At 40.9% G+C, this 22,371-nt stretch overlaps 1 protein-coding gene across 13 annotated transcripts in view; it reads right to left on the bottom strand.

Annotated features, from left to right (window-relative positions):
- Positions 1-22,371, bottom strand: part of ptprt (protein tyrosine phosphatase receptor type T) — a 345,472-nt gene that overhangs the window by 175,962 nt on the left and 147,139 nt on the right. For all 13 annotated transcript variants that reach the window (XM_027279178.1, XM_027279180.1, XM_027279182.1 and 10 more), the window contains exons 9-10: positions 12,279-12,394; positions 11,852-12,032 (exon numbers count right to left, since the gene is read on the bottom strand). In XM_027279178.1, the coding sequence (XP_027134979.1) occupies positions 11,852-12,032; positions 12,279-12,394 (297 nt within the window). The remainder of the gene's footprint in view (positions 1-11,851; positions 12,033-12,278; positions 12,395-22,371) is intronic.

Below are 22,371 nucleotides of genomic sequence, written 5' to 3'. Positions count from 1 at the left end.
GTAACAATTAAAGTAAAGACCCAAAAACAAAAGGATTAACCAAGGACCGACTGCAAGCGCAGGAATTTATTAAATAACACCTGAATTTTAAATAAATGTAAAGAGAAGGCTTCTTCAAAACGACACGATGCCGGCCAGGAGCGATCACACTGCACACAATGAACCGCTCGCTGCAGGAACACGCCACCACTGAAACACCCGGTAGGAAGTTATAGCCTACAGGTGTTGATCAGATAATCAGCTGATTGAGGAGGAGGAGAGGGAAAGGGCGGTGCCTGAAGACAACAAGACACACCCACCACGGCACGTAACAACCACAATGCAGTGGTTTACAACGTGTCAGACAGATGAACCAGGGTGCCGGCTTCATGTCCAGACTCTGGTCTCTGGTTTGGCACTTCGGTTCAGGTAAGAAAGAGATCGTCATTTTAATCAGGGTGAGTGGAGAGTCTATCAACGTTGTTTCTTACTTGCCAGGTGGGTTAATTACAAAAACATTCCCTCATAATACAAAAATACTTTGCACAATGCAGTGTTTGCACAACCTGGACACTTGCACATCTCACTACCTCACCATGGTGTTATACTGTTGTTGTTTTTCTATTTATTGTATATACTTTTCTTAAATTTAAATTTGCCTTTACTTTTTATATTTTATGTTCTATATATATATATTTTATTTTATTTATTTTATATTTTTTTATATTTGGATATTGGGCTGCTCCAGGACCAGGGGAAACCAATTTCGTTTAATCCCATGTTTACATGTGTTGTAATGACAAATAAAACTCCTTGAATCCTTGAATCCTTGAAACGCATAATTTGTCTGGCGTTACCTTTCCCTCAAAAAATTTTCGCTGCAAATTCATTGGATATGAACGGGACTCCTCAAAAACACACGATCAGTCGGGTCGAGACTCGGTGACCGACTTGATACTGAAGAACATGTCAAGAGCAACAAGAGCAAAGCATTTATTCTGATTCCTCAGTGTCATGATGACCCGCTGCTGAAACAGAAACTAATCTGCTCCATGGGCTCAAACCTGTTGTGAATGAAGACCACCTGATTTGCAGCATACCTTAGGGAGGTCTGTAGTATATACAACTGTTCAAAAACTGGAAGTCAGCACTCTGACCCACTTTAAAATCCAATGTGTCGGAGTAAATCACAAAACAAAGGAGAGTGTCACTGTCCAGATACTCGTGGGAATCACTGCAGTTGTCCGTGTTTGTGGATGTTTAGTGTACAGCATCCAGAAGACATCACGAGGTCATACTGACCGGTGACATCACTCTCCTCATTCACACAGACAGGCTCACTGCTGCACACACCTGACTTAGAATAGAAAAATCTACCTAGTAACAATAGTGAGCATTTGTTTTTATGTGTGCGTTTCGAGCGAGACAGGCTTTCGCACGTCTTTATGCAGGCGGAGACGAGGTGTCAGACACCTTGTCAAGGAGTGAAGCTGTCAAACAGTCAAACACACACACGCACACAGTAACATACAGACGTCCGCACTAGACCCGCGAACGCACAAACTCACACACCGAGGGGTGTGAATTGTTCTAAATGTTACGGAGGAGGAGACAGACAATGCCGGGAGGGACAAGTGACTGCAATGTGTTAAAAAGTGTGTGTGTGTGTGTGTGTGTGTGTGTGTGTGCATTTCCTCCCTCTCACTTCTTATCCATGTCCCTCACTTTCCTCTCTCCTTCATGATCACTCGATCCCCGCAGGAATATTTTCCACCACACTTTGATCTCTGACCTTTAATCTATTTTCTATTGTTGCTGATGGAGGAAGTCACTCTGCTGCTGCGCTCACTCTGAGTCACCGTGGATGAGAGCGTCGACTAAACGCCTGCAACGTGCGTCGCATTGCACGGACGTGTCTGACGATGGCGGGAAGCTTTTGTAGATCTTTGTGTGATGCGCGTCAGCTGAGAAGAATCCTGAACATTCGGCCGTTTACAGCCACGGATTGAATCTGATTGAATTGAAAATGCCTTTATCACGACGTCAAGGAGCTTTAGGATGGCCTCCTGTGTGGAGCTTCAAAGGCCGCCCTGCTGTTTTTCAAGCTATACCTGTGGCTGAGAATTCAAAGAATCACAAATAAAATCAGAATCTCGCCTGTTTCTGTCTCTGACAGCAGAAATGTCATCTAAACTATAATATGAATCTGTTTTTCTTTATTGAAAACATTTTTTTCCAATCTGGAGGTTATGCTTTTTGTCCTATTTGCTTTTTTTTCTTCGAATATTGGCAGTAACACTCAAACGAGATGGATTTCTTCATTCAACGTACTGAATTTAAGCACCACTCCTCATACAATCTTTACTAAATTACATATTTACATGGCCAACTGAACCGTGCACATATCAGCTTTGAGCAGTTCAGCCAGATTTGATTGGATGTTGACGACAGATGGCACCAACAGTGAATTTAACGTCACTTAGAGTGACACATATTTGGATGCTCCATCAAAGTCTGCATTTTGTCTTTCATTATGTGTATGTGACCATGCATGTGATGGAGAAACTATGACGGTTGCGGGAAATGTAAAGACATCTGTCTAGAGCAGTGTTCATTTTGTCACTAAGTTCATTCTGAGTCTGAGTCACTTTTAGTCTTTCACAAATCATTTTTGTTCGTCATATTTTAGTCGACTAAAAGTCTCAAAGTTTTAGTCCAGTTTTAGTCAAAGGTGAACACACTTACAGCTAATTTTATAGCTATAAAACGAGGCATTGAGACTTTTTCTCTGCTTCTAAATAATGGAAATGGGACCACACGTCCAGCATGATCTCACTGTCCGTACACGTGTTTCTCCTGCATGCTGTTTGTTTTCAAGCCACAGGTGCGAGAGCAGCAAGAGGATCTCAAACATGAATGTTGCTTTTTGTCTTATATAGTCGACGAAATCAAGGAGGACGTTTTTGTTCAATTTTATTTCTTGCATGACATTTTCGTCCTGTTTTTTTTAATTCGTCAACAAAAACGCACATTGGCACTTTTTCATCAGTGTTTTTAGAACATTGTATCGTCTCGTCATCGTCTCGTCTTAGTCAAAGGGAAAAAGGCTCAACGAACATATTTCGTCTCGTCTCGTCTGACAGCCAGTGTTTAGTTTGTCTGTTCTGGGCTGCCGTAGAAACTCGAGGACCTGTGGTGCCTGTAAACAGAAAAGTTTGTTCCTCTGCACTAAAGAACGTAGAATAGTTTTGAATGTTCTACTTCATTTCAGCCATATTCTGTTAATAGAGCTCCCTGAACATCACACACTGTACTTCAGTACTTTCAGATAACATGTTTCCTTTCAGGTGATATATCTTTTGTGATTTATATAATTAGTGTGTTTATACATGAATATATATAAGAGACTGGAAATAAGGGTATCACATAAAACATCCTTGGAGCAAAAAGTCAGAATCCTCAAATGAACTGTCACAGATATCATATGTACACTCACACTGTCTGTCTCACACTCACACACACAGGCAGAGTGTCAGACGTCTGACAGAAGAATATTTTGATTAGTAATTCTAAGGTGTTGATTAAGGCCCCAGACTGTGGAGCGTATCAAATTACCCTAACAAAGAAACACAATTAGATGCTGCCGTTTTTATTCAACACCTTATCGCTCACGTCGGCCTGTGTGTGTGTGTGTGTGTGTTTGTGTGTGTGTTTGTGTGTGTATCCTCGTCTTTTATGATGCGCACAATGTCTACCTGGATATCTGGGTGGTGTCTGTGTGTGTGTGTGTGTGTGTGTGTGTGTGTGTGTGCGTGCACCTTGGAGGCTCAAACAGAAGAAAACCGGCGTCATTGAAAAGATAACGGCAGCTGTAACACATTAATCATAACTTGATTAACTTCCACCATGCTGCACAACAAACGGCCTGCTTCGTTACACCAGCTCTCTCTCTCTCTCTCTCTTCTATCCATAGATCCCTCTATCCGTTAACCCTTCTCTCTCTCTCTCTCTCTCTCTCAGTCCTTAGTTAAATTCAAAATGTTTTTACTGGCATCAGTTGAATTTTTGCATTTTTCCTGTCTGGCTTTTCATTTCTTTGGCTCTCACTATCAGCTATCAGGTACTAATCCATGTTTTTTATAATAATAAAGCAACAGTCCTGGTTGTTTATATGGAAATATGTTACAATATGTTTTTTCTTTGTTCGTGTTTAGAGCTTGTAGCAGCTACTTGTGAGCAAAAGCAAATTAAAAAGGTGCTCATTAGTGATGCTGGAGATCATTTTGCACAAACTGTAATTAAGGTGGAAGTGAGTAATTTGCTGCAGCTTGGTGGCTCAGCTTGGAACCAAACAAGGTAATATTTTTTTATGAAATATTTAAATACACAAATGGCATCTGAACTGTATGAAACAAATTTATAAATGGTGAAATATTTGACATTAACTGCTCAGTAGTTTATCCCATCCAATTTACTTCCATATTAGTTGCAAATGAAAGTGAAGTTAATGATCCAAAATTCAAAATAAAAGATCCTCAAACTGCATGATGACAGGATTCAGTTAATTAATTCAGCATTAACAAATCTGTATTACTCTTGAAGCACTGCAAAGGTTGTGAATATGACAATATGACAACAGAAATACAAATGCAATGATCAGAAGAACATCATCTGCATAGGTGGTAACTTAAAAGACCATTTCAAAAGGACCAGTTCATAGGTTTGATTTCATCTTGTGTTGTAGTTGCAGATTGCAGCCCTCTTGGTTCATGCTCTTCCTTCTAGCATGAAGGAGAAACTATGCTGGCTGTGAAATGCAATATCTATAATATCTATACATGTCACATGGCATCAAAGCTGTTACAGCGGAGCGGCACCAGGACAAAGAGGAACTGTGAAATACGGTTTCATTTACTAATACAGTAGTATTGTACTTATTTTTGTTAAATCTGCGAAAGTTTGAACTTTGAGAGAGTTTAAATAAGAGAGAAATGTGAGAAAATGTTAATGCCTGTCTGAGAAAAGTGTATAAAAGTGTGTGGTTAGGGGTTTTACGGCCTTAAAACGTGTAGAATAATTGTAAAAAATAAAGATGATTACTTCGCGGATTTCGTTTCTTGCGGGTTATTTTTAGAACGTATCCCCCGCGATAAATGAGGGACCACTGTATACACTAATTAAAACACAGTGATCCATATTATATTTAATTTTTGCTATTTTCTAGAAGTAGGGAATCAACACACTGGACCTTTTAGTATTACTGTATTTGATCATCTTGCAAAACAGTTATCATTTGCAACGTGTGAAAAAAAAGACTTAAACTGACTTTTTTTAAATTTCCTTTTTTTTCACTTGATATCTCAGTGTAATAAATACTACAAAATACTGAAATAACATATTTTTTCAGTATTTTCATGTTGTTCAAGATTTAGTCACTGTATAGGATTTAGTTTTTTTCCTTTCAGATGAAAAGCAAGTGGGAAGGAATTAGCGGCAGTGCTGCCGGATTGGATTAAGATTAAATTATACATCGTGATACATAGGATGAAGGATTACATGGCAGATATGTATTGTTATGATTTGAAACCAGATTGTATTTTTCCTGTTTTTCAAAAGGAAAGCAGAAGTCGTTTGCTCTTAAAGGCACGAGCAGGTCCGTCGCATGAAAATCGTTTTCCCAAAAGATGTTTCATACGAGTGTGACACCTTTTTTTTTTTGACACATCACACAGTGTTATCTTCATGAACGTGACAGCATTGCTGTAAACAGTAGGGGGCGAACATGATGTCTTGTATTAAGTCAAACATGCACAGTCTTTGAAATATTAGGATGAAAAGGGAGAATCATTTGAAGTGCACCAGGTGGATTATGATCTCTAAAGAAAGCACCAACAAGTCTCTGTTAATGACGGGATTTATTTTTTTTTTTCCTTTTATTCCACTTGGCTGTTCATGGGTGGAGAACGTTCTGTGATCAGATACAACAAACAAGTGGTTAAAATTATTAAAAGTGCATAAATGAAAAGTTCATATCTAAAAAAACAAATTGCACTTTGATGAATAGCCTCTTTGAAAAGTGTCAGCTGTAAACAGAAAGATAACAGAAGCTGATTGTTTTTCTCTTCTTCTGTGATCTCAGAAAAGACCCAGAGCTCTGATGATAAAAGGATTATTAAATCTCAATCACTGTGATTGTCCTTCGGGCGAGGGGATCGTTTTTCTCCTTAATAGGAATGAGGGGTATTCAAAGGGATATAAACATGTCACAAACAGAGGGATCCGTGTTTTAATATTTAATATTTGCTGTTTGACTTTGAAAAGTGCTGAACCACTGACAGAATATCTAGCCTGACAGACACAAATAACACGAACTGAGTCATTGTTATGAGAGGAGCCAGCAACAACATAATACATACATAATATATATGTTATATTTATATAACATGCATTTGTTTGTTTTTTTCTATTTCTATCAAGGGTTCACATTTCATAGCATAATCAATTCCCTGGAAAGCAGATATGACTCATTATGCGAGTTCACCGGCTGTGCACTTCACTGCAGACTTGTTTTTTAAATGTAGGTGTGCATTCTTTCATTATTAACAGTAACAGACGTGCCAACCTGCGAGCAAACAAACTTAGCGGAGCGGTGAGTTATTACTGCGGCACAGACTCGGTATGATGTGTCAGTTCTCAGTCACAGCAGGAGAAAAACTGAGGATTGTGTTGTCACAGTTTTTTTTTGTCACTAAATATAGAGCGTGGATAAAATGACAAGCACAGTGCCAGGTGTAACATTCTGAACATTCAAGCCACCGATCTGCGATTGTATCTCCTGCATGAATGCTATTTAAAGGCACCGTGTAGTGCTTTGTAACGGCCAGCAGGGGCAATTCCATCGGCTGCAACAATGATTGTATTGAGTCTTACGGGGAAATTACTCGACTTCTCAGCTGATTTTTTACGTCAGTAAACAGTTTCCTCGTGAGTTTCTGTCTTCTTCTGTACAGCGTGATGTTCATTTAGTAAACTGTGCTCCCATTTAGACTAAAATAACGCAGGATGTTGAACAGGCTCCAAAAAAACAAACCAATGCACGACGTCACAGTGGGTTCACTTTTGTAAAAAATAGATATTTTTATATATAGTTTTACAAATGTGAACTTAAGTTGGATCAAATACTTATTTTGGCATTACCCCTAAAATACACTGCATGCGGAATGGCCTTGCTCCGGAACGACAGCGTACTCCGCCGTCCGCCAACTCACACATAATCCGTTTGTGATGCGCACGGGTGCGTCTCCGCCGGCCACCGAGCTGCGCAAGAACACATGAGATCTCGCAAATTTCTGCATAATCACGCGATGTTGCCGGCTGTAGTCTCTTTGACTCCTGCGATGAAATTCCACGGCGCATCTTTTTTCTGGTGTCCTTATAAAAAGCATGTGAGGTGTCATCAATGACAGTTTGATTTTGGACCTCCAGAATCAACTTCTCCTCATCCATGGTGTCGACGGGGTGAAAAGATGCCTGAAAACCTCTGACCCGTTGGCTTCAGGTCGGCCCCGCCCATTATGACGTGTTCTTGTAATGAAACTCGATCTGCGGTGAACACGGAGCATTTTATTTTGAAAATCAACCGGGGTTTTATTTTGTATTTTGGAGCCAATTTCCTTCCCGGCACAATCTGCTCTGTGCTGAATTTATGCACGTATCGGTGGCGGAGCCGTTCCGCATGCAGTGTATTTTAGGAGTTATGTTGTTCTCACAACCAGAGATAGTATAAAGTACTGGAGTAAAGGAGTGGAGTATAAGTACATATCAAAAAACTGACTTGAGTAGAAGTTGAAGTATTCTTTAAACACCATACTTAAGTGAAAGTACAAAAGTATTTAAAATGTTTTGTACTTAAGTATTGCAAGTAGAAGTATGTAAAAAATTGCTACTCAAGTACTGAAAGTAAAAGTACAAGTAAAAGTAAGTGTTTATATTATTTCAAATATTTATTAAGGCACAACTTCTAATGTTACAGTGTTACAATGTTCATGGTAGAGTTCTGTGATTTCCCATGGTCTGTGAATGCGTCTGAATGAATGCGAGAGCAGGTGAGAGCGCACCTGGGTGTCAGGTGTATGACGTACGGCGCACGAGCGAGGTTGATTTGTGAGATCGGGACTGTTATGTTGTTTTTTTGGCGTGGTTACGGCCGACAGTCACCGAGTCCTGTAACCAAACCGTTCAGCAATAAATGCAGCTTTGTTGAATATCGCCTCGTCATTCATCACGTGTCCGTCTGGACACTACAATAGTAACGAGCAACGATTCAGCACATGAAAAATGTATTGGAGTAAAAGTATTAAATCCATCAAAAATATGTAGTGCAGTAAAAGTGGAAGTTGGGGAAAAAACATCTCTGCTCACAACACAGTTTGCTGATGCAAAATAGTTGTGAAGAAAAGAGGCGAGACGGCTGGACAGACTTTCTCTCGCACATATTTGATAAATAAGAAAGCTGGCAGTGAAGCAGCTGGATTGAGCCGACCTGACAGCTACCTGACAAATGGGTGTTTCATGGTTAGGTTAATAGGCTGGTGTGTACAATGAGTGGACATGACATCTGTCTCTAAGGCAAGACTCTCCGTGTGTTTATGTGTGTGTGTGTGTTTGTTTGTGGCTTCAAATTGTCTTTTGTCATTATGAACGGATGGACAACTGGAGGGAAATGAAGAGCGGGAAAGAAAAACAAGCACGACGATGCACAAAGACTTTTAAGATTTTTAAAACATGTGTATCTTTCATTGGTGTGTTTATGTCTGACCGTACAGGTTCATGCCCGATGTCTGTAAGACAAAAGAGATGATTATCGACTTTGGCTAAAAAAGCTCCTGTCAGGGCTCCCCCACTTTCATCAACGGCACAGCTGTGCAGACAGTAAGCCAATAAAAGTACTTGAGCGCCATGCTGGATGACAAAGCTCTTTCTTGAAGAAGTTGAGGGGGTTTTATTCGTCTGTCAATATGTCAGTTTTAGCTTTTGCAAGGATTTGTTGGTTTGGCAGTCGCGGTGTGGCGAACAACAAAAGGCCTGAAGAGATTGTTAGGCTGTAAACTTTTCCAAAACACCACCGGAACCAACTTGAGCTACTCAAGAAGGCAAAGGCAATTGTGACGGACTCAAAAAGGTTGATGGACTTTTACAGTTTTTAGAGTTTATTTCAATACGTTGACATCCACTGTATGTATTTATGTTTTTAGTTCTGTCAGGTTGTGTTGAGCACTAGTTTGCAAATCAAATTTCCCCTTGAGGATAATAAAGACTTTCCCGTCCAGTCTAATACACTCACTGAAGGTTTCCAAGATTTAGAGGGATTTATTGTCAGAGTATGGCATTGCTTTAATATTAAATATGTTTCTGTTGGTCTAACATGGCCTGAAAATAAGAATAAATGTGTTTGCGTTAATTAATAACAGTGTTTTTCAAACTTTTTACATCACGTCACCTCAAAAAATGTTACATTAGGAGGTGGAAGAAGAAGACTTTGTTTGGTTTCCCTTTATAATAATGCATGTTTTTAACCATAATTGGTTGATTGATGATCAATTTACCTGTGATTACTTTCGTCTGCACATTATACACGTTTAAAATGATTTTCTTTTTCTTTTTTAAACAAATATTTCAGAGATTCCTCCCCGTACCACTAGAGGAAGGTTGCATACCACCAGTGGTACCATATTTGAGAACCACACCTGACCTTAAACTCACCTCCACCCAATGAGAACCTTTAAATTCTTCAGAATAAACTTTGTGACTTGTATATTTCTTTAGACATTTTAACTTTTTATGCACAGCGGGAGGCAATTAGTGCTGTAATGGCGTGTGGCAGAACAAAAGCTAATAAAGACAGAATATCTTAAACCATCAACCAGCATGGATCTAAGACAGAGGCACGATTTTCTGCAGCAATGGACGTGTCAAATTCACAATGCCGGATGCCTCACAGTCCAGACAGCCAAAGTGAACGTGACGGGGTAAACCACGGATGCGTGTTTGTGTGTTAATGTGGTGTAAATCTTACAAGTGTAGCTTCCGGTAGGTAAAACAATTAAGATTAAAACCAGAGAAGCTCCCACCCTGAGATTTCTAGTATAAACTCGATGAGACCTGTGTGTGTGAGAGAGAGAAAAGCAATTTTCTGTTAATTGCAAATCCCTCATTTTGCACCTTAACATAGGTTAAAGTATATTTCTATGTCGTCAGCAACATTAAAATGTGAGGAAGGCCATATGTGTGTGTGAGTGTGTGAGAAAGAGAGAGAGAGAGAAACTGCTTCATTTGCTGAAGCCCCAGCTTTATAAAGCCATTACCGTGCAAACAGCAATTAGCCTCCGTGTGAACAATTGCTGTTCTGTTCCCTAATTACTGAATTACAACCAGGAGATTAACGACGGTTAAATAAAAAACAATTAAGAACAAAACAATTAAGGCTTTTTTTCTTTTTTTTTATCCTTTCCCCTGAAGCCAGTGCTACTCCCCAGTCATGTTAACTCTTTTTAACGGGGTTCAGACAACTTGCAGTATGTGTGTGTGTGTGCTCGGCTAGCATTGGTGGGATTTTCAGGCTGAGCTGTGATGTTCCCCAGAAGCTAAATTCAGACGATATTAGTTATGAGATCAGGAGAAGAACAGCGAGCCCCGAGGACGGTGGGAAAGAGATGAGAGATTTGGGATCATTAGAACGATGTTTTTATCCTGCTTATCAGGCGTCGCTCTAATGGATTCCAGCTATTCCAGTTTATCGCAGGCATGTTGTCGAGAGAAATGTGAAACATCAATGAATTATTAGTAGCGGTTGCTGGGGCAAATTTTCTGTTCTGAATTAGCAGAACATGAAGCCCTCTGGAAAGGAAGCGAGAGTGTGAAATGTTGTTGTTTTGAATTTGAACTCCGAGGGTGCGTTTATATTCCAGACATTAATAAAGTATGACAGCACGCCCTGTATCTTTTCCTGTTCGCGGGCATGAGGGGTAAGATCAGCGCGATTTTGAACCTGTGATCCTGTGTGTCTAAATGTTATCCTGCTCCCTTAGGACAGTGCTTCACTTAGTTACTTGGGTAGCTCAGTTAAAGTGGTATTCGATGTTCTGGACACCTGAGGGTAAAGATATATATAGAGACACGCTAAAAAAGATCTAGTAAGTAAACCATCTAACATTTTTGCTGTGCAAACATAAGGTTTATTTATCTGTCTATTACCTATGCATCCACCTGATGTTGTAAAATGTGACATAACATTTAGACACTGCACTACCATTTTGCCAATGTGTCATCTTGATATGCCAAACAGAAGGATTAGTTCAAACAGAAATCTAGAAGTAGAAAAATATCATACAGAGTATTACTATTGTTTTTCCAAGCTACACTACAGTGATAGAAGCACTCCTACCCAACATGTCAATGAAATGCTCTGACTGTAATTCTCCTCACACGTACATCTGTATTGGCTGTATTTGTTTTCCTCAAATCTAAAAATCAAGACCGTCTAAAACAAGTTAAAGGGTCTCTCTACTGCCTAAATTGTTATTGCTCGTTCCCGCACCACGTTCCACAAAAACACACCCGTCAATCACACATTGTGGGTGGTGTTTTCTGTTGGAGAGGTCTGAGTTCCTCCGTCTGTTTGATTGAAACAAACCTCTGCTGTCGCTGTCAGAAAAGTCAAACGAATCGTTTTCTGTGAGATCGCAGGAGGTTGCTGGAAAAGCTATCGCTGTCATGAACTGGCCTGACCGGCTGAATCAATACTGTATGCTACGGTTTGCTGTAAAACGATTTGAATGCAAATTAACAAATGATTATTTTTTTTCCCACTCACCATCCTCCTCCGTCTGTTTGACTATCTCCTCGCTCTCCTTGCTGCCCTCCGGGTTGGCGAGGACCAGCCGCAGTCTGACCGTGACGAAGGGCCTCAGCCCCCTCAGGGTGTAATGTGACGACGTCTGGATCAGCTCCTCTGCTACGAACTCTTGCTGGTTGAACACGTACTGGTACTGCACCTGGAAAACAGAAAGGGAAGGCCTGACATTTATTCCACTGTAATTTAAGTTAAAAACAATAATTACGACAGAATCCCGTGAACCTGAAGCAGTGGCGTTAATAAAGGTCTGAAGCTTCAGAAAAACACTTAAAGCAACTTAAGATACGATGTTAGGTTTTAGAGGCTGAGGGATTTGCATTCGCCTTCAGTTTCAGGTTTTTAAAATTTCAGTGAGCATTATAAAAATGTGACCAGCTGTCCGTACCGTCAGATTGTAGCTATGGCAGCGTGTCACTGCATATCCAAACGTCTCCCATTGTATAGTCAGCTGACGGGCTCTGACATCCACCACGTTGACGTTTTGAGGGCCGTGGACTGGATCTGGAGGAGGGATGGAAAGAAACGGGAGTTAGTTCTTGAGTGACTGAAGGTTGACACAAGGAGAGACGCTTCCATGTAAATATGAAGATACTCTCAAAATGTCCAAATGATGATCAGCTTAAACTGATGGACTTTACAGGACGATCTGTTCTGGACAAAATGTCACAGAAGTTGATGATGACGCATCCGAAATGTCATCAGCTTGCTTTGACATACATAAAGACACATCAGCCTTCATCTCTCCTGAGCTGTACAAGATTCAGCTTCCTTTCATTGAGCTTCTCTTATCACCATTCTTCATAAAAGGGTGTAATAGTACCAAAAAAAACACAATATTTGGACAGAAATCAAATTTTAGCCATACAATGTTCTAGAAATCAGTAAAGATATGAACAAAACTGGAGGTTTTTATATATAAAAGTGCTTCTGAAGTGGAGATTTCCAGCCCAGAGTATGAAACTTCTTCAACTTACATTAAGATATTTTTAGTTTTCAGATATTGTATATTTAAATGTTCTAATAAGGCATTAAATAATGCTAACTTGTGGTGAAATCTACCAATATAAATAGACAAAATGTAGTAAAATAACCATTTAACGAAAGGAATATCCCAAAATCTCAAACTTGATGAGTGCTTGTGGTAACTGACTGTTACTTTTGCAATAATCCAAGACTGCCAGCTTCATCAGCCAACAAAAACAAATGCAAATCCCTGTGTCACATATACGTTTCATAGGAGCCAAGTGTTGACATTCAACAGACTCAGGGAGTCAATTTACCGGGAGTCACTGTCAATAATTTGGTCCATTGCCTTGCTCAATGTTACCCTGATGGGACATGAAGGGTGTAAACAGGTTCACAGGTTCCCACCTGTCATCCATTAATTACGGAGAAATCCGTCCAGCCAGTAGGCCACGCTGCATCGTTACAGGAAAGACGAAATTCACAAGCCAGAGATTATCACAAGTCCCTGTATTGATCTGCAGACGTTTGGAGTGGTTGCCCATATGTCACACACACACACACACGAAATGCATTCACACACACAACCAGCAACAGGCTCTAACCCACCCACACACACACACACACATCATTGTTCCAGCCATATGTTGGGCTCTCATCCCCAGGTTTGTGTACCACGACTGACTGCACACTAACAAGCTTGTTCAAACCAATCTTTCTGTCTGCCTAATTAGTTTCTATCAGCTAATGATGCCAACCAAAACGGGTCACTGCATAATTAGAGAAGCTATGTTAGCCGTACTTCTCCACTGAAAAATGAAAAAGTTTACTCACAACCTGCGTGATCTCCAAAATCTGGGAAGGACAGAACACCTACACAGGAGAGAGGAGTTCTGGCATCGGAGTGAAAACTCATTTATTATGTCTGATAATTGTTGGATGAACAACTTAGCTAATGAATCAGAGACAGCTGAGAGGAATCTGCTGCTCTCAAGAACTGAGCGCTGATCCTCAGGCAGGGTTTCACCCTCGGTGTTTAAACTCTGGAGATAAATAACCCTAATGTCTGTGTTGTTTAAAGACCCAGCTGGTAGGCTGACCTTCTACTCCACAACATAAAAAAAATGTTCTAATAAATGAATATTATGTGTTTTCGTCTTTTTTTAAAACTCCATCAGGAATATTTTTCACTGTTTCACTCTCAGATGAATTCAGTCATCTTTCAAAGTTCTTACAAACCCTTCTCGGACAATAAGTAATCTTCATTTGCTCTTTAAATTTGGAAAACGCTGAACAAATTGATGCCTCCCACAATGATTAATCAACCTCATAGAAAACTTAACCCTTTGCTTTGACCCCAAAAGATTGTGTATGAAGACAGTCGAGTGCATTTTAAGCTTCTTCAAACAAGCGACTTACTAGAAAAGGAAGATCAGCCTAATGAGACAAGATTAGACAACGGCACCGTGGATAAGCCATCTTAGCGGCAATCTGAGACAGGAGACGAGTGTTTGTCTGTCGGTATATGTGTGTGACGGAGACGAGCTATAGGCTCATCAAGGATGAGAAGAGGAGTTAGCATCCCTGCAAGTCTATTATGAGAGATATACAGTAATGCGTTTGTGAGTTTGAGTGCAGACTTTAGAGGCACCCCGGAGTGCTTTATGGTTTAAAGAGTCTGTGTTGCTACTTAAAAGACCAAAGCCTTTAAAGTAATTTACCATTCTTGGATAAAACTGCGGCAGACTGACATTTGGCAGCCAGGGGAAGCTACAGGGGGGAAATGATATAACCAAAGTATAAACCCAATCCTCAGGTCAGCACAGCAGGAAATATGTCCTGTACCTAGAAGACAGAACTTTACCAGATCTGACCAAGGCTAACGGAGATGATGCAGATATCCATTTAACTTATTAAAAGGAAAAAAGTATCGAGTCATCATGCAGTGCTCAGACAGGAAAAACAAGCCGCTCTGACCAAACAATTCTAAAGATATCCACTTTCTTTTAACAGGTGATATAATAATTTGTCTGCTTGTTTGTCTGTCAGGCAGCAGGACATCTCACAAGTGGATAAAATTGGGGCCAGTGAGCTGAAAAGATGTGATTGTTATCGGACGTGAGAGTTCCATCATTTGATGATTGGAAACAGCAACAACAGAGTTATGATTACAAAAAAAAATCTGAGCTTCTGTTTTTTTTAGGGACAAGATATCAAACTAACAGTAACGATGTGGTGTAACACAATGTAAAACTCGGACTGAGTGCATGATGAGATAGAGTGGCAACCTCTGTCGCTGCCTATGCAGAGGTGGCAAAAACTGCAGTTCCCTGAGTGGCCACTTGAGGTGAATAAGATCTCCATAAGCCCCTATATAAAAATGTTTGACAAGTTGGTGCTATTACAGGCGGCTTGTTTGAGCACCAAGGCGTCATTCAGCCCACCTCAGATCCACCAATGAGCAGCAAAGGCAGGACTACTGACATGACGACGACCAAAGGCACCACGTTCAAGCTTTAAAACGGCTCTTCGGAAACTTGTGGGTGACCTCACGGATAATTCTTTCTACTGTCCCCTTAACCCTCAGCAGGATCAACAGCTGGAAAATGGACAGATTCATGGACAAAATGACTGATTTAGTACAGCGACTGATCAACAGTGCACACATTTTACCAAAGAACACTCCATTCATAGACAAAAACTGCGAAAACCTGAAACTCCTCTAGAGAACAAATGTGAACTAACCTGTAATTATGCATGCTTAAACAGATCAAGTGATGTACCTATAACGAACGCGCACACTGTAATTCCTCAATTACAGCCATAATCACTCAGCACCGAGCCGCAGAGAGAGAGAGACAATGAAATAACCAGTTTTCCCCAAGAATAGCAATAAATCATCTCTCGGAAATGACTCATCTCTGCAGAGACTCCAACCATGTTAGCTAACATCGGATTCATGCTCAGTCTTGGAAGTCTGGAAAGCCACAGGCCCAAAAAAAACGGCAAATAGCAGCCAACCAAATCCCCCTCGCCAAACCATCAATACCACCGCCACCCGCTTAATCCACCGGCCTCTCAGTTGGGTATGATGGAAGCTAATCTTTCAGATAATCTGGCTCGAGCTCAGTTGGAGTCCCTCTAAACAGATTGCCAATTTCTGTTTTTGGAGAACACTGTGACGGAGGGGTGGGGGAGGTTAATTCAACAAAATGAAAACTAAGAAGAGACAGAAAAAGAGAGAGAGAGAGAGAGAGAGAGATTCCGCCGGTCTTAAATGACTTTTGAAATTAAATTTAAAGTTTCAATCAGCGTTATATGTTGAATTAAGTACAGGCGTTGGCCTTGCTCAACAATCACAATCCAAAACCTGTTGAGAGATTATCGCTACCACTGCGGTACATGACAACTGCTGCACGACAGAGGTCAGACGGAGGGAAAGACAGAGAAAAGGGGAGCGGGAGATGAATGGAGTAGGACAGAGAGAGAGAGAGAAATGCAGAGAGAGGGAAATATTGGGAGGAAGAAAGCCGGAGTGGTTATTTGAATTATAACTTTGTTTACATCGTTAGGTGGATTATGGTGTCTCCTAGGCTGCCCTTGGTCGTGACAAATGTCAGATTTGCCACATCTGATTTATTCTGTCTTCCCCTCTTCTCTTTCCCTCCATCCACACGTCTTCTAAATTCCTCTTTCCTCCACCAATCTAACCTCGCATCTATTCTCGGGCTCGCTAAACCCACTTGCACATTAAAGACTGATACGAACATAGAAATGTGACGGAAAGAAACGCTCAGAGGGGAGCTGAAGTCCAAGTACGAAACCAACAAGCTGGAAGTAGGATGGATGTATGCATGACTGATAAACTGGTGACTGACTGGACCAACAGATAGATGAAGACTGGTCAGTTATGGGGGAAGAACAATCCTCTCTCCAGAGGGACGTCGACCCAGCGCTGGGCCTGGGCAAGGCTTCCACCATCATTAATCAGGATGGGTCAAGGGTTGGCATGTTAGCTATCACACACTGTGAAAGGTCACGTTAGATGGCACAGCTGGCACACAATGTGACGAGGCCAAACAGTGAGTCATGTCGCAGCCAGACGTGGTCTCCCTCTCCCTGCGGTGGACCAGGGGATACAAGTGGCTCTTGATATGCCCATTAAAAGGACAACAGAGGCTACAGCCAATGGCTCGCTACCATACCACTACAAAACATCCTGAACTACTAATTGCACTTGACTGCCCATTACAGCAGACTGTTGCTCCGGTGCAAGGTCAACATGCACCTGCTATGTGGCTTGCTCACATGAAAAGGCAACTTGATGCAAGTATTGATACAATAGACAGAGGATATGTTGAAAATAATAATCAATAAACTAGAGCCCACGAGCGCTTTGTAATAATCTCATGTCTTCCTAAACAACAAGTCCAAGGACTTTTCTTCAAGTTCACACAGCAAACAATGAGACACATATCAAGGTTAATTACTGTTACAGGTTTCACAGACGCTCACAGACAGTAATTAAAAGAAAAGAAAGAGTCAAACAACTTTAATTAATGATGGAAAATGCACAAAATAATATCAAATCAAGCTATTTCTTTTAAAGCCTTGATTTTCTTTTTGATTTTTCTGATCGAATGGATACACTTCCAAGTATTTCAAGGGATTTCTTGTTGGAAACATAAAGAATAAAGTCATCACTACATGATGCGTTACTGCATTACATGTTCTTCGAGTACTGGGGATTCATGGGTGGGACCACATCTGTCTTTGAACTCTGCCTTCATAATAATCTCTACACATTGACAAATTCAGACAAATATTGACAGACAGACAGCGTACCTCATCAACATTTAAGCCCTTATGTAATGTACACTTATTATGTTCATACCACCATGGATATTGCTTGTATGTTGTGTCCTATATGTACAGAATAAACTGCAGTGAAGCCTGTTCAGAGTGTGGAAGATGGAAATGGAGCTGATCCCCACAACATGTCTCCGGTAAGATAACACCCATAGTTCAATGTTTAATAACTATATTCAAGTCTTTTAGCACTGGGATTGACTTTTGCTCGACTTTCTTACAACACTAGGCTGGACTGTCTGTAATCATCTACACAACGCTGGCTAACAAGCATATGTGCCAGTGGATAGTATCAATCCCCTGCTGATTTGACCTGAGGTAGAGATAAAGTTGTTTTGCCTGCCTTTGAAAGTACTTAAGGCCCTATTGGATGTTTTGGCAGGTAGATATCTAGTTCAGGCAAGAGCCTAGTGAAGCATTGTGTTTTGGGATGCCTTCCTGAATCTGATGAATGAGCAGCAGAAATGGAGCCATTAATCCAAAGACTTTAGGGAGTCGTTCCAGGGAGAAGAGAGGAGGGGAGGAAAAGGAGGAGTGGAAATCAATCTTGCTGACTGCCTATGCTCCCCATCCTCTGCTGTGTTGCTCTTCTGTTCCTTTTGTTTTTGTCTTATTCTTTCCCCATGTTCTTAATCTGAAATGCACCACTGTGACGTCATGTTTATTTTTCATTTTTTTTGCATTGTCAGTCTTTTGGCCTCACATATTTTAACGACGTCTTCTCCGTCTATGTGTTTTATCTTTTCTCCCATCAGCTTTCTTTCTTTCTTCCGTCCTTGCCCTTTTCCCATCCGACTCTTGTGCTCTTTCTCCCAAATCGCTCTCTCAATCACTCACCGACCTCTCAGTTCTGGCCAGAGTTTTGTGCTTTGCTTTTAAATTCTGAATCACGACTTTTCCGTCAGTCTTCATCATAAGTTCAAGCTCTTGTAAGACACAGTGGAGGTAACATTTGCTTTGTTATGAAGATGGAATCCATAGACTCTGTCAAAGAAGTTTGGTAAGACTCTATGGCCAGAGTTACTCGAGTACTCGGGATTGTTCTTTGTGCAGGTCTCTGTCTCATCTAGGAATCGACCGCTGCAGGGATATCAGCATTGTCTGATTTATTTCACATCATTACTGTGATTGGATGTACAACTTCTGCTTCAAATGCAACAAATAAACCTTCTTTTTCCCAAGAAAGTAAATGTGGGAGACACGTTGGAGGTTGTGGCTGTCTGGGAGGAAATGACAGACGAATCTTCGGCAATGAAAATTGGCCAACCACAAAGAGTTCATCCACAAAACAGTATCCCAAAGAAAAGAAAACACAGAAGTATGTCAAATCTGAAACGAGACAACCTCACCATAGAGACTTGGTGAGATTTTGTTGCATAAGTACAATAAACACTGTCTGGTCTTGGTCTTGTCTCTGTGCTGATGTCGGTCATGACTTTAAAGTTTAGTTGGTCTTTATTACAACACAGTCTATGCCATTTGCAAACTTTCCTGGTCTAGAATAAAATACAGTGTGTACTTACATACATCAATTTCAAACTATTTCACAATAATGATCAGAAAACCTATTTTTCCTCTCGTTGTTGAGGAAAAAAGCTAATATTTTTTCTTGGAGCCTCTGGTGTGCAATCTTGTCTCCATTTGGTAAGCCACTGTGACTGCACAGCTGTTATGAAAAGGTATGAGACAGGTAGTGTAACATCCTGGAGAGATAATGATTCATCACCATCCCCCTGCAACTCGTATTCCACCGTTTATGCATACTCTTGCATGCTTCACCTACTGTATATGGAAATGAAACAATCGGCTGCAGGCCTGCAACGTGTGGTGGAGAAGTAGATTTCTCATAAAGACCATGTAACGTGGATCAGGCATTCCCTGGCTTCATGCTACCTGATAAAAAATTATTCCATTCCAAGTTTCATGCAGTTCCATGGGGTATACAGCATTTTAATTATTGGATGAGGATACTCTAAGAATCTGTATCAGAAGGAGAAGAGGTGGATCAGTGAATCAGGATACAAAAACGCTTTGTTAAGGTCAGGGAAAAATTGTGGTTATGTTTAATAAAGAAAAATGTTCAGGTCTGTTACTGGTACCTACATCAGTCAGACTCCTTATGCACTACCTCAACCTCCGCCCTTAATTTGGGTAATACTACATATGGGACACAGTACGCCCCACAATACTCCCGACATCGGGAGTGAATTGTCCAGTATGAATGTAATTCCCATGAGTTCGGCTGCATGGAACATATTTGGGAATGGTAAACTGGTGATGGGTCGTGTCCTTGTTGCGGGATTAGTCATCCTACATCGTCTCCTTGTCTTCAACATCGAGACACAGCAAGAGGAAATAGAAAACAACACAGATTTGATCTTTTCATGGGGTCAGTTTTGGTCACTAGCAGCCTTAATAATTTCACTTTTCAAAGCTGAGCTCCAACACAATAACTGCACTTCACCTTGTGCGTGCGAGTGTGAACAAAAATAGCAGGTGTGCTCCAGTACGCCCGAACCGGCCTTGCCCACATGACCTGACGAGTCGAGCCGTCAAAGTTAAGTTTTATGTCTCTGTCTCTGTCTCGTGTCTCTGTTACTCTCTACCTCTTTCTGGCTTTCTGTGTTTTGGATTCGTTCTCTTTGCTGTATTCACAAAGACCTAAAAGGCAAAAACATCAAAAAAATGTGAGTAAAAGAATCTATGAGTCTATGTCAAGGAGAAAACACGGAGAGCTTCCCTCTGGGAGAAACACGGCAGGGACAACTTCCTGTTTTGGCTGTATGTGTGTGTTTGTATGTATACAAGTGGTGTGTGTAAGGAAATTAGATATTACCAAAGCTGAACTGGCCAAAGGCTAGAAATACAATTAATACGAGAGATCCTAAAAGCTCCCACGTCTACAACACACACACACACACAGACACACACACACACACACACACACACAAGCCTGAGGCTCATGTAGCTTCAGCTGTGTGATATGTTGCAGAGGTTGCACTTTTAATCTGCATCCTCACACCAAAGAAATAACAGCCTAACCTCTCCCTCAACACACACACACACACACACACACACAGGCAAGCACTCCCGTGACGATGACCCTCCAAGGCAAAACAAGCTAGATCAGACGAAAACCCTCGTGGAAGCTTTCTGCCCTCCTTGGATTTGACAGAAAGTGTGTGTATTTGTGTGTGCGGGCATTTGTTTGTGTGTTTGTGTGAAGCGTTTTTTATTGCACTGACCAAACTGAAGCACCTCTAATCCCTTTCATATAAATAACATGTGAATAACAAGTTTGCAATGATTAATGTGCAACATCGGGTTACACTGTCAGGGCTGCAGTTTGATTAGCCTCATAAAACATGTTAAGCTGCGAACATACCTCATGTAACTTAAGTACATTATGCAAATTAATTGACGTACGTGACTTGTAATAATTTAGATTTTTGGCGTGTTACACGCAGAGTGGCGTCCTGGGTTTGTTCCTGTGTTTGTCACATCGAGGCGAGGCAAAACGTGACAGTGACAAGGCGTCGTCTAGTGGACTGGCAGGTCTGCTAGTGTGAGACACACACACACACACACACACACACACACTCCCTCCTCACCAAAGCACTTAAAGACAAGTCTAAGATTCCCCTCATTAATAAAAATAAAAGTGAAGTATGTAATATTTCATCACTGAAGTACCTCAATAGCACCCTCATCAAATTATCAGCCTCTTAATCATGACAGCTTTAAGAATGTCATTAAATTGGCTCATTACGCACACACACACACACACACACACACAGAAATTCACTACTTTGTTCTTTTCAGATACGACATACCAACCTTAAACTTCACGTACGAACACATGCAACACAAAATATTTCTAACACACAGACACACAAGTAAGTAGCAACAGACAAGGCGACGCCCTATAGCTTTGTGACTTAGATAAATTGGATTAAATCGACTAGTAGCAGATGTCTTTTAGTGGATTTTAATTATGTCTCCCCGCATGGAACCAACTACTGAGAGTTAGACAATAACTCACAGCATCCGACTTAATGGAGAACAACTAAATTCAATTTTCCCGGCAAGATATGAAGCTCTCAAAACTAGACAACTTGTAACTGTTAACAGAGAGATAAACAACTTTGTTGAAACAGTTGCTGTGTGTTTAAAAAAAAGGTTTTGGGTGGAAAACATACTAACAAAAGGGAAAACAATTTAGTTATAAAGTAGTAAAGGTCACCCCTTGCTTAATTTGATTGACTGGCTGGGCAAAGTGCCATAGATGAGCAATGCAACTCAGTGAAAAGTTGGGAAATTTAAACTTTTGTGCTTGTCTAATAATCGCTAGCCTACAAAACCATCTCAGGATCTGCCCCTGCCTATCTCAGCGTCTTACTCCCGACCAGGGCGTTACGCTCCGCTCATACAAACCGTCTAGTTGTACCCTCGCCTCTCGCAAAGCGAGGTCACTCTAAACTCTTCTCTGTGGTCGTCCCCAAATGGTGGAATGACTTACCAACGGCTACTAGAACAGCAACATCCCTTTCTACCTTTAAAAAACTTCTAAAAACCTTTCTGTTTCGAGAATGCTTCCCTGCCTAACAAAACTAACAAAACTAACAACTACTCTGTGTCCTTTACAC

This window comes from Larimichthys crocea, chromosome VI (assembly GCF_000972845.2).
Source record: "Larimichthys crocea isolate SSNF chromosome VI, L_crocea_2.0, whole genome shotgun sequence".
Lineage (NCBI taxonomy): Eukaryota > Metazoa > Chordata > Actinopteri > Sciaenidae > Larimichthys > Larimichthys crocea.
The sequence above is the reverse complement of the archived record's forward strand: the minus strand, read 5'-3'. Positions and strand labels throughout refer to the sequence as shown.